Genomic DNA, 12,041 nt, shown 5'->3' with positions numbered 1-12,041 from the left:
TTAAAAAAAAATAGATCGGACCACCCATATTCTAAATCCTAAATCCACCACTGATGAGCAATGGACACTAGGAGCTGAAACAAGCCGTCGTCTCCTTCCTTCTGTCTCCTATCCAGCCCCAGGTCCAAAATGTTAATCTCTCATTTAGTGATTTAGACATTTTTATTCCCTATTTATGTTGGTTAATCGTTAAATGCCAAGAGTACTGTTCACTACAAATTGGTTGGCTTGATTTAATTTGTTTTATGCTAGCGAGAGAATACGGAGATCACAAATGTCAGACCTTCATATGATTTATAATTCTTACGACTAACTTGAATCAATTTAAATGAGAGAAGATATAAGAACCATAAAGATTAAGGTGGATCGAAATGATAGATATAAGTACCGCAAAGATGAAGCTACCTTTTACCAGTTGTATATTGAACTTCTGCTATGAAACTTGCGTAGTATTAACATAATAAGTTTATGTATCCATCTTTATGCCCTTCTCAAATCTCCCAATCAACTTCTCGTTCTTTTTATTTAAGTCAGAATTGGTCAGTGGATCAATTGCTAGTGCCAGCGTTAAGACTTTACATAGTGTTTATTTGATTAATTATGTGAATAATAGTCAGAGAAAAAAAATGATTTTTGTGACTTGGGAAATACTGTTCATACTTTATGCACATTTTGGACATGTTTTTGTAAAGTTGATGAAAATAATGTTAATTACCAGGTTCATGTTTTTTCTCTTATTACTTCAGCATACCATATAACTAGTGATGGATCGAGATTGGATGAGTGAACCCAGAACATCTGCTTCCTATAAAGATGGTGTAGCACATTTCCTATCCATTGCATTTCGTGATGTTCCAGATGATGCCAAGGTCCTTTGTCGTTGTGTGAATTGTAGAAACAGAATAACACAGAATTATGATAGAGTTAAAACACATTTGAGATGTGCTGGAATTCTTCAAAGCTATACCAAGTGGATTCACCATGGTGAGAAATATGATGCACCGTCATTAGTATTCGCTCCTGTATCTGGCAACCCTAGGAATATTCCTATTTCCAGTGCTCATAAGAGCAATGTTGTAGAAGTTGGGGATGGAAGATCGGATAACATGGAAGGACTACTAAACGCTGCATTTGGCAGGGAAGATAGCTTTGAGTCTATATCGAGTGCTTCTATCGATGATGATGGTATTTATTTTGAGTCTAGCTATGCAGAACCTAATATGGTTGAGGATGAGAATAATACATTTGGAGATGGCCATAATGGGGGGGAACAAGATATGTTCACAAGGTTGTTGAAGGATGCAAAAACAAAACTATATCATGGGTGTGATAAATTTTCGAGGTTATCATTCTTAGTCAATTTGTATCACCTAAAATGCATACATGGATGGACACAAGAATCTTTTACAGCACTACTTGGTTTGCTATCTGATGCACTTCCTCAAGAGGCAGATTTACCGAAGAATTGTTATGAAGCAAAAAAAAATCATCCGTGGTTTAGGTCTTGGCTATCAGAAAATCCATGCTTGTCCTAAAGATTGTGTGCTCTTTCGAGGTGACAAAGATAACCAAGAGTCTTGTGATGTATGTGGTTCCTCCCGCTGGATAACTGATAAAAATGGGTATCCAGTTGAATCAAAAGGAAAGAAGAAACCAGCTAAAGTGTTGCGTTATTTCCCATTAATACCAAGAATCCAAAGACTATTTTCAACTGAACAAACTTCAGGAGAGATGCGATGGCACGAGGAGGGCCGTACAAAAGATGGATTGCTACGGCACCCTGCTGATGGTGAAGCTTGGAATGATTTAAATACTCGTTATCCTGGTTTTTCTGCTGATGCCCGCAATGTGCGGCTTGGTCTTGCAAGTGATGGATTCAACCCTTTCAGGAATATGAGTTCAAAGCATAGTACTTGGCCAGTGATGCTTATTCCTTATAATCTCCCGCCTTGGATTTGCATGAAACAAACATCGTTAATTTTGTCCATGATCATTCCTGGACCACATTCACCTGGGAATGATATAGATGTATATTTGGAGCCACTTGTTGATGAGCTCTTGCAACTATGGCAGGGTGTGGAAACTTATGATGCTTCTGCAAGGAAGAAATTTTCTCTCCGAGCTACATTATTATGGACATTGAATGACTTTCCTGCATTTGCTTACCTATATGGTTGGAGCACTGGAGGGAAATATGCATGTCCATCTTGTGCTACACTTACAAAATCATTTCGTCTTAAAAAAGGTGGCAAATTTTGTTACATGGGTCATCGTCGATGGTTGCCACCGGATCACAAATATCGAGAATTGGGTAGTCAGTTTGATGGCACTGAAGAGAAGGAAATTGCACCAAAAACATTGAATGGAACTTCTGTTTTAGAAATGCTGCAGGGCAGAGTATTTGTATTTGGTAAGAAGGTAAGCATAGCCAAAATGTCAAAAAGGAAAAGACAAGCCAAAAAAAACACTAATGACAAAGGGAGCAATCGGAAACTCAAGGGTAAGAGAAAGACATGTAAGGAGAAATCAAGAGATAACCCAAGTAAGTCTAAAAAGAAACCTGAGGATTGGTTGAAAAAGAGGTCAATATTCTTTAAGCTAGAATACTGGGAGTGCAACAAATTAAGGCACAATCTAGATGTGATGCATATAGAGAAAAATGTATGTGATAATTTAATTGGAACTTTGTTGGATATTAGTTCAAAAACAAAGGATGATCTTAATGCACGACTTGACTTGGTAAATATTGGCATTCGACCAGAACTTCACCCTACAATAGATGATAAAGGAAAGCAAATATTGCCACCTGCACCCTTTACCATGTCAAGAGAAAAAAAAGAGATTCTGTGTTCAGTAATTCAGAACATTAAGACTCCTGATGGTTATGCATCAAATATTTCTAGGTGTGTCAACATGAAAGATTGCACTCTTAATGGTCTAAAAAGTCATGATTGCCATGTTTTACTTGAAGACATTCTTCCCATAGCACTTCGATCATGTTACCCTAGCAAAGATGTGATGCATATAGTTACGAATTGGCTCGGTTCTTCAAGAAGTTGTGTTCTAAAGTAATAGATGTATCCAAGCTTGATGAACTTCAACGGAGTATTGTGATGACACTATGTGATATGGAGAGAGTTTTTCTTCCTTCTTTTTTTACTATCATGGTGCATTTGTTGGTACACTTGGTGGAAGAAGTTAAGCTCGGTGGTCCAGTGCACTACCGTTGGATATATCCTCTGGAGAGGTATTTATATGTTTTTTTCCTCTCTTATATTCACTATTCCTTGGAAATAACATATATTTTTAAATATGTATAGATCATTTGTTCGAATAAAGGCACTTGTGCAAAACCGAGCTTACCCAGAGGGTTCAATTGCTGAAGGTTATATTGCAGACGAGTGCCTGACATACTGTTCGAGATTTTCAGATGAAACCACACGCTTTACAAGACCACCCAGAAACCTTGAACCTTCAGATAATACAAAGGACTTGTATATGTTTGAGAGTGCTGGTGAACCAATCGGCAAGGCTATCACCGTAGCCCGATTTGATAACCAATTTCTAGTACAAGCACATCGATATGTCTTGCGACACTGTGATGAACTTGAAGATTTTCGCAAGTGCGTTACACAAGCTTATTCTCTCTTTTTGTATTGTTATGCAAAAATAGATTGTTTGATATATGTGATTGTTGCAGAGAATTTCTCGATGAAGAGAAAAGAAAACTGCCTCATACAACTAGCTTAACACAGTCCGTCATCGACAGGTTGATCAATAGAAGCTTTGCTGATTGGTTGGAACAAAAGGTAAAGTTGTGTGCATTCAAATTTCTGTTGTAAGAAATTATTTAGACAGTAGAGAGTAATGATACTCTTATGCAGGTTTTAGAAAATGGTGCAGAAATAGATGAAAAGACAAGAGCATTGGCTGCAAAACCGAACAAAACTGTTGTTCGCTACAGTGGATACATTATTAATGGTTTCAGGTTCTACACTATGAACGTGAGGCTGGCCGCTCCACTCAAAATAGTGGTGTTGTGAACGTCGCTGATGATGGTGTTAATTACTATGGCAGATTATCAGACATTGTAGAGCTGTCATATAGAAATTACAAGGTAGTACTCTTTAGATGTGATTGGTATGATGTCCACCACAGAGCTGGTATGAAAAATGATGAATTTTGGTTCAGCCTTGTGAACTTCTCTCGGAAGATACACACTGGACAGAAATTGGATGATGATCCATTTGTGTTTTCATCCCAAGTGGAACAAGTGTTTTATTCTGAAGATCCAAAAACTGAAGGATGGCATGTGGTAACGAGATTTAGGCCCAGGGATCTTTTTGATATGGGTGTGGAACAGCCATCTGATGAAGCAGAGTAGATCATGGTAAGAAAACTCAGGCTTAGGGATCTTTTTGTCTTTTCGTTTTTTTTCTTTAGAGGAAAAAGGCAGGAGCTCTGCCATTCATTTATAGAAGGAAAGCAAGCAAACATAGAGAAATCCTTTTACAGGATGGTACCAAGGATTTCTGTTTACTTATTGTCTTGTTCATTGTTGATAATCGTCATCCGAAATTCAGAATATTAGAAATTTGCATGGCTTGTACTTTCTATTGATAAAATGTAGAAATTCAGTCTGGAGTTAAGCCTGGAGTTAATACTGATGACATATATTTGAAGATTACATCCACTTGTTTTTGCAGCAACAAAGTAAAGACAAAATTAACTGATTCTTGTTTCATGTTTCAGGTTTGCCAAATGCAGGGTATCAATGCAAACAGAAGCAAGATGTCCACACTGCCAGATGATTTCTGTCAGAGTCCTGATATCCTCAGCAGTTGTGTTCTCCTGCCTCTAGGACCTGAAAACCAATGCTCAACAAATAGAGACATTTTTTATATGAATTCCCAAGTGAAAATGGGCTACAAGTAATAACTTTTAGATGATACATGCTTCGGACTTATTTTTTTAATAATACTTGGGTTTCATTTGTTGGGATGGACTTATATATATATATGCTTGCTGCTCGTGTTAAGTTATGGACTACAAAGTTTTATATTAATTTCCCTACATATTTCCATAAATTTGATTACTGTCTACCGCGCGCAAGACATTTGACCTGTCGAGGGTTCTATTCCTTCCCCTAGCACATTGCTTAAAATTTTTGTTCTCCATCCCGCGCACAAATGTTAAAGTAAATCCGGCGGTGAAAAACGTAAGTTTGTCCCCTAATTTTTTTTAGAGAAAACAAATTAGGGGAAAAAGGTACCCCTATTTTCTGTGTTGAGAGATTTTGTTTTTAAAAAATCTCCATTGATTTTATGTCACAGAGAAAAATAGATGAAAAATTGTAAGTTTCTCCTGTTATTTTTTTAGATGAAAATGTAGGTTTCTTTTTCCACTGATTTTACGTCAGAGAAAAAAAAGGAGAAAAAGATCTAACCGTGCACAAATTGTAGGATTCAAAAGTCGAAACCTGGACCTCACACAGCATGCGCCTCCAACATTATGACTTACACCGCTGAGCTATGCAACCTTTTGATATTTAGTTAAGACAAATTTTGCTATAGGACACTTCGATTTCGTAGTTTTAACCGTGGGACACCGCCCGAACTCACTTTTAGGGGAAAACACTTTATAAACGTGGTAATTTTCCAATGGACACCGCGCCAATAGCGTCCTCGCTGTCCTCCGCCGCTCCTGCCGCGTGTCGCTTCGCCACGTCCTAGCCGTCCTCCGCCGCTCCCGCCGTCCTCGATCTCTCTCGCCACGAGCGCCACGGTGGCCGCTCCCGCCATCCTTGCCATCTCCTCCATCGCGACAAGCTCGAGCCCCAGCGACCGACGCCGCCCCGTCCTGCTTCGCTACCGCTCGCCCGATGCTTCCTCATCGCGGCAGTCGGCGCCGCCTTCCACCTCCCTGCCCCTCCACACCTGCCAAGGGAGGGCTGGACGATGACGAAGACGACGGGCAGCATGGCGCCCACCTTTTCGCCATGCCCCCGCCATGTCGACGCCTCTGGCCGCCATTCGCCTCTCCGCCACGCGCCTGCCACGGCCACCGCCGTGCACGCCGACCTCCCCTGAACCACCTCCATCTCCTCCTCTTCAAACTCAAATATTCAAAAAAAAAGTTTGGTAAAAAAAAGTTTGGTAGAAATAAAGATTGTACATGTATATTTCCCTTAGAAGTATTATCATAGTAATATAGAGCTACTGTAATATAAAAAAGCTTAGTTTGAAAAAAAAAAGATAATTGAACTATGAAAAAAATACTACAAATTTAAAGTTGATGGTCAAAATTTTGACTGAATTTATCCTAAACATTGATGAATATTCATAGTAATTGAAAAATATGGAAAAAAATAGATTACAAGCTACTGGGTTCGAACCATGTACCTAAAGCATTAAAAACACAGCTGCTAACCAATAGATCATAACCAATACTTACGTTAACTTACATCGTATTGATAAAATACAAGCAGCAGCATTCCTAAATCTAATTCGTTTTGGTGCCCAGGTAAAAAACTTTCGCGGCATTCTTTTTTCGCCGGGCAAAATTTTTCTCGGCATTCTTTTGGATAAGTTGCTCAGTATATATATCTATCCCTCCACCTCCCCACTCATCTCACACTCCTAACAGAACACGGATCTGGCGACGGCCGCCGGCCGGTGCCGTTGCTCCGTTCTTCCTTGGATGCGCAGGTGACTCAATTGATCTCTACCAATTCTTCTTGTTGTCTCTTTTATTCTTTATTGAATCAAACTATTAGGTGCCCCTTCTGATATCCTTCTCAGAAGATCGATTTATTAGGTGATGACGGAAACCCTTCTCCATAGTCTGTCCTTAATTAAATTCGTCCGTCTCCTGCAGTCTGCTGGCCGCCGGCAAGGGGTAGGGGTCCGACTGTGTCGGTCAGACCTTGAGTTCTTGACATATAATTTATAATGCCCTAACTACCCTCTTTCTTGATTAGTACATTACTGTTTCACAGAAAAAGGTTACATGCATATGTAAATTTGTACATCGTGTATTTCTAGTAATTCCCTATGCAGTCAATTACTTTTGGTTAGATGTATGGTCGACTTCAGAGTTTTTCTTCTTCAGTTAACAATTATGGTGAGAGTGCCAAAACGTTTGCGGAAGTTGAACCTAGATGTCCAGGGTGCAGAACATGCAGAACATGTGGAAGGCGAAGAAGGAAACTTGCACTACAACTTTGAAGATCAAGATGAAAGCGATAAGCAACATAATGATGACCACTTGCATCTTGAACTTCAGGATGGAGGCAGTGAACTTGAAGAGGAAAATTCAGAAAGTGATGATGATGCAATAGCAGAGTTGCCTTCCGCAATTAAAAGGCCAATTAATATAATCTATAAGTTTTATATTTTCCTACTCATGTCTTTATGTATATGCTTTTCCGTGTGAACCATAGTTGAAATGTTCCTACATGTAGTTCCAAATGGAGAGGTACGACAGATTCTAGGAAATTTTAATGTCAAAAACATGGAGCAATTAAAGAATGGAAAGGTAATTGTGGAGACAGATGAAAATGGTGTTCCCAATGATAGATCAGGTTCCCTTCTTGGCTCGTACCTTGGTAAGATGGCACAAAATTCAACATTTGCACCATTGCACATTCCAAAATGGGACGATGATTTATTTGTGGAGCCACAAAAGTGCATAGTCGCCCACGTGGAGGTGAATTCTTTTTACTAAATACTAACAAATATCATGTTTTTACTTTTCACAACTAACATCTATTTATAAATGTTAATAAAGACGAGATTTGTCTACCCATCTGAGACGAAGCTACTTACAAGAGATTGGGTCCTAATGAAAGTTAGCAAAGGTTGGAGGTCTTACAAACATCGTTTGAAGGATAGATACTATAATCTTGATGTGAGAACTCTGAATGAAATATCAGAAGATGTCCCAAAAGGTGTTAATGCAATTCAATGGGTTGGTCTTCTTGCAATTTGGGGTCAAGATAAACATAAGGTGATGTCTTTGTTTTCATTTTAAAATTGTAGCCCAAGTTAGTTGGCTAATCATCTATATTTTCTGGTTTCTGTTTATAGAAATTATGTGAAAAAAACTCTGAATGTGCAAAACAACAGAGGAATCCACATACAACTGGGAGAAAAAGCCATGCTATGCTTTTTAAAGAGATGGGGGTAATTGTTTGACTAAAACATTGATCTTATTATAAACCAGAAGCTTCCTAATGATATAATTGATCCATCTTCTGATTTACATTGTTGCTTAGGAAGCAAAAAAGAGGGGGAAGGTCCATGAGATTGATTTATGGGATGAAGCACATAAGAAAAAAGATGCACATATGAAGGCAGCACTGGTATCTTTTCTTGCTATTAGTTGCTTTCATTATATACAATTTGTTTCACTTGTGATGAACTACATGCATATTTATTTATATGTAGGACATGGCTTATCATGAATTAGCTAAAAGGAAAACTGATAGTAGTGGTGTTCTTTCACCCAAAGATTATGATGATGTTTTTCGAAGTGTTGTTGGAAAAAAGACAAAACTTCGAGGGTACTATGATCATAAGAACTAGAGCCATTTAAAGGTTTCTCAGGGACTAGATGTTATTGGGCAATCTGAGGAATAAGCAATGCTTAAATTAAAAATAAAGGCAATGGATGATAAATTAGAGGATATGAGTGATGATATGAATCTCATGCGCACCTTCATAGAACAAAAATACCCTGGAGAGCATTGGAGAAACATTGTGGTTGCAAGAAAAAATAAGGAAGTAAGCATCTGTTCACCATATTAATTTCTTTGTGAAAAGGTCAATGAACCAAAACAATATGTAAGAATCATGTGGTTTATGTTTTTGTTTCAGGTGGATATTTCTGAACAAGTTGGTAATGATATTCCACATGAGTTTGAAAACATTCTTGACAAATCATATGAAAATGTCCATCCTACACCAAATAATTTGCAGGTTGTGCAGTATTACCTTGATAATTTTAAAATTGATGTTTTATTGAAGTCCTTATGCTGTTCTTTTTCATAAGTTGCAGGAGTTGCATTCTATCAGTTATACTAAAGCTAAAGATGGTCGTGGCGAACCATCCTTACCACATGAACACATGATAACCAAGGTACCTTATGCAAGTCTCATTATGTTGTACCATGTGCTATTTTTCTGGTGCATACAATCTAACTGACTTTCAATTGTAGCAATCAGGCATTATAAGCTCTGCCAAAGTGTCTGAATCTAGCCAGATGTACACAGAATCTACTAGGGCACATGACAATGGAAATAAAAAGGTATATACAAACTAAGTGTGATTAGTGAACATTGAAGCTCTATATCTACCAATCCTATGATTAATTTATATTGTTGTAGGTTGATATATTTGAACAAGTCGATAACGATAGTACAAATGGATTTGATCATAACCCTGAGAATTTAGATGCCAATGTCAATGCTACATCAAATTATGTGCAGGTTAGGAAGTGTTTACTTGATAAATTTTAATTCAAGCTTTCACATTTTCTAAATATGGTCCTTTATCATAACTTGCAGCAAGTATGTTCTGTTAAATGTACTAATGCCAAAGATCGTCGGGCCAATCCATCTATTCCATATGAACGCACAAATGCCAAGGTGACCTACAGAAATCCCACCATGCTAATCGATTATGCTTGATTGAAACATGTACATAACTTTACTGTATTTTAATTGTAGCAACTGAGTTTGGAAAGGTTGGCCCAAAGGACCAAAACAAGTCAGAGGAACGTGGAATCATCACTGGTGACCCATGAGCATGTAACCAATGAGGTATGTAAAAACTAAATATGTAGAGATCAATTAATGAATGTTGATGCACTGCCATGGGTTGGCAATACTATGGTTCTTTTTAAAAAATACTGCAGGGTTATAGTTTTGGTCAAGACAGTCGTAATGATATTACAAATGGATTTGTTAATAACTTTGAGGATTCACATACCAATAGGAATGCCATACAAAATAATGTGCAGGTACAGAAGTATTTACTTCATAAATTAATGAATCAAACATTGCCAAATTCTTAACTCTATTATTTATCATTTCTTGCAGAGGTTACAGTCTGTTAGTTCAACTAGACCCAAAGAGAGTTATTCTAGTCAAGATTTACCATATCAAAACTTGACTACAAAGGTGTGCTATGAAAATCTTCCTCTATTACACGTGAGGCTTTTTTAACATTTATATGATAGAGTCAACTTTCAATTGCAGCAATCAATCATTCAAAGCTCTGTCAAGAGGCCTAGAACCAGTCAAAGTTGTGTGGAGTCAATTTTACCACATGATAAAACCAAACAGGTTAGATTCAAAGAATTATGGTCATATACTTGCTTGCAATATATAGTGATGCTAACCAAGTAAGCACATCCATTTAGTTTGATTGGTTAATTTCTAATACAGGTCCCTCAGAGAAAGGAAGCTGTACTCAAGCATACTTCATCTAAATCAGTATGTGTTTGCCATTGTTTATGATAAAACCAAGTACCCATTTGTTCATAAACGACAATGCTCTAGTTTCTTGAATGATAATGTCCTGTTTCTCAAATTTATAGGGTCAAAGGGAGGTTTACTTGTTTTCACTTAATGCAATAAACAAAGACAAACTAGTGGCAAAGGGAAATTTAGTGACTACAGATGCCACACATGTGGTTGGAAGGAACATGCTTGGAAATGAGTATTATGGAGTGGCTATTCATACTGTTACAAATATTGGTGATGAAAGGCTACCTAGACCACCATCTGAAAATTGCAATACATTAAGAGATGCAATTGGTTATGTCATTGCTTGGCCTCGCGCATATGTAAGATTAATTATGTCAACTCTAAGTATAATTTTCACACAGTAATATTTGCATATATATGTCACATTATTTATAATATCTACACTTTTCAGGTAAAAATGCTTAGGAGTACAAATTCTACCCACTAAGGTTGGCCAATTCTAACTTGATTAATTGAATTTGCGTTGTTGGATTTTATTAGTGCACATGTCCACAACTTTAAGTTATTATTGCTTTCTCTGCAGGATATTAATGGAGGATTATGAAAAGGAAAAAGAATAGAGGAATGCCTGATCGCACAACTGTCTATTTGAAGAAGTCACGTGGAATGATTCTAGCAATTTAGAAAAAGAAAGAGACTCGAGTCAAGACTGCAGAATGTTTATATGTTCATATTGCACGTTAATTACTTCTCCATTTAGTTTGAGAGCTATGGACCTTTTATTTAGTTGTAAACTCCCTGTTCCTACAACATTTTAATTTTTAATATGAGATTTGCTCTTTCAATCAGGAATATGATGCACGTGCAATTGTTCCATGTACATATAGATAATAGTTATAAAAAATACATATAGATAATAAATATATGAAATATTTAAATCAGAATACAAGTTTGTATACAAATAAATACAATGTACTAGCCAAAAAAATACGTACAGTATTAGCCAGAAAAATCCTATTGAGACAGCAAAAAAGTCTCTACGTACGTGCCCATATTAATTAAGACGTTGTGCAGGTGGTTCTATAAAAGCGTCTCTATATTTGTAGAGATGCAATTTACACGTCTCTAGCAACGTCTTAAATAATGTAGGTACGCTTTAAAAAGCGTCTCCATAATTTTGAGACGGTGCAAACGGAGACGTTCCTATGACGCTTTATAAAAACGTCTCAGTTATCTATGGGAGACGAAATAAAACGTCTCTATCCTACAAATAAGAAGTCTCTGTTAGGTAGTTTTGTTGTAGTGAGGTGAGGTTAACTACCGGATTTGCGTTAAATATGCACGGCGACGACTCGGTCGCCGCTCCTCGCCGACTGGTTGAGCGCCCACTGCAGCAGCTCCTTGCCGAGACCGTTCTTGTGCAACCCACCAGTACGTTTGCACCGGCCGACGCTGTCCCCGTGCTCCGCCACCATCCGTTCCTCCTCCCAAAAACCGATCAGCCGCATGCCGGCAACACCCAGCTCGGTCTCACGCTGGTCTCAGTTAGCT

General features: G+C 37.8%; 1 protein-coding gene and 3 long non-coding RNA genes across 4 annotated transcripts; all 4 read left to right on the top strand.

Moving 5' to 3' along the window:
• Positions 1-764: 764 nt before the first annotated feature.
• LOC127755729 (uncharacterized) lies at positions 765-4,384 on the top strand. Its single transcript, XM_052281396.1, has 6 exons — positions 765-1,342; positions 1,449-2,903; positions 3,321-3,623; positions 3,701-3,809; positions 3,885-3,988; positions 4,078-4,384. The coding sequence occupies exons 1-6, from the start codon at positions 765-767 to the stop codon at positions 4,382-4,384; spliced, it is 2,856 nt and encodes a 951-aa protein (XP_052137356.1).
• Positions 4,385-6,624: 2,240 nt separating this feature from the next.
• On the top strand, positions 6,625-7,994 carry LOC127755626 (uncharacterized). The gene is made up of 3 exons (XR_008013052.1): positions 6,625-6,707; positions 6,877-7,707; positions 7,789-7,994. It is a non-coding gene; the product is annotated as an uncharacterized LOC127755626 (long non-coding RNA).
• A 1,404-nt stretch (positions 7,995-9,398) lies between these two features.
• LOC127754248 (uncharacterized) lies at positions 9,399-9,806 on the top strand. Its single transcript, XR_008012789.1, has 3 exons — positions 9,399-9,488; positions 9,567-9,647; positions 9,729-9,806. It is a non-coding gene; the product is annotated as an uncharacterized LOC127754248 (long non-coding RNA).
• Positions 9,807-10,279: 473 nt separating this feature from the next.
• Positions 10,280-11,315, top strand: LOC127753645 (uncharacterized). Its single transcript, XR_008012661.1, has 5 exons — positions 10,280-10,346; positions 10,449-10,496; positions 10,601-10,849; positions 10,942-10,978; positions 11,074-11,315. It is a non-coding gene; the product is annotated as an uncharacterized LOC127753645 (long non-coding RNA).
• Positions 11,316-12,041: the final 726 nt, after the last annotated feature.

Source organism: Oryza glaberrima, chromosome 11 (assembly GCF_000147395.1).
Source record: "Oryza glaberrima chromosome 11, OglaRS2, whole genome shotgun sequence".
NCBI classification, from domain to species: domain Eukaryota; kingdom Viridiplantae; phylum Streptophyta; class Magnoliopsida; order Poales; family Poaceae; genus Oryza; species Oryza glaberrima.
This window is presented reverse-complemented; position numbering and strand designations above follow the sequence as displayed.

What these genes read in the sequence shown, in the direction of transcription:
- LOC127755729 (XM_052281396.1), top strand. Translation starts at nt 765, where the DNA reads ATGGATCGAGATTGGATGAGTGAACCCAGAACATCTGCTTCCTATAAA. An exon ending in TATGCATCAAATATTTCTAG is followed by an intron (nt 2,904 to 3,320) that starts GTGTGTCAACAT and finishes AAATATGTATAG; the next exon opens with ATCATTTGTTCGAATAAAGG. An exon ending in GAACTTGAAGATTTTCGCAA is followed by an intron (nt 3,624 to 3,700) that starts GTGCGTTACACA and finishes TGATTGTTGCAG; the next exon opens with AGAATTTCTCGATGAAGAGA.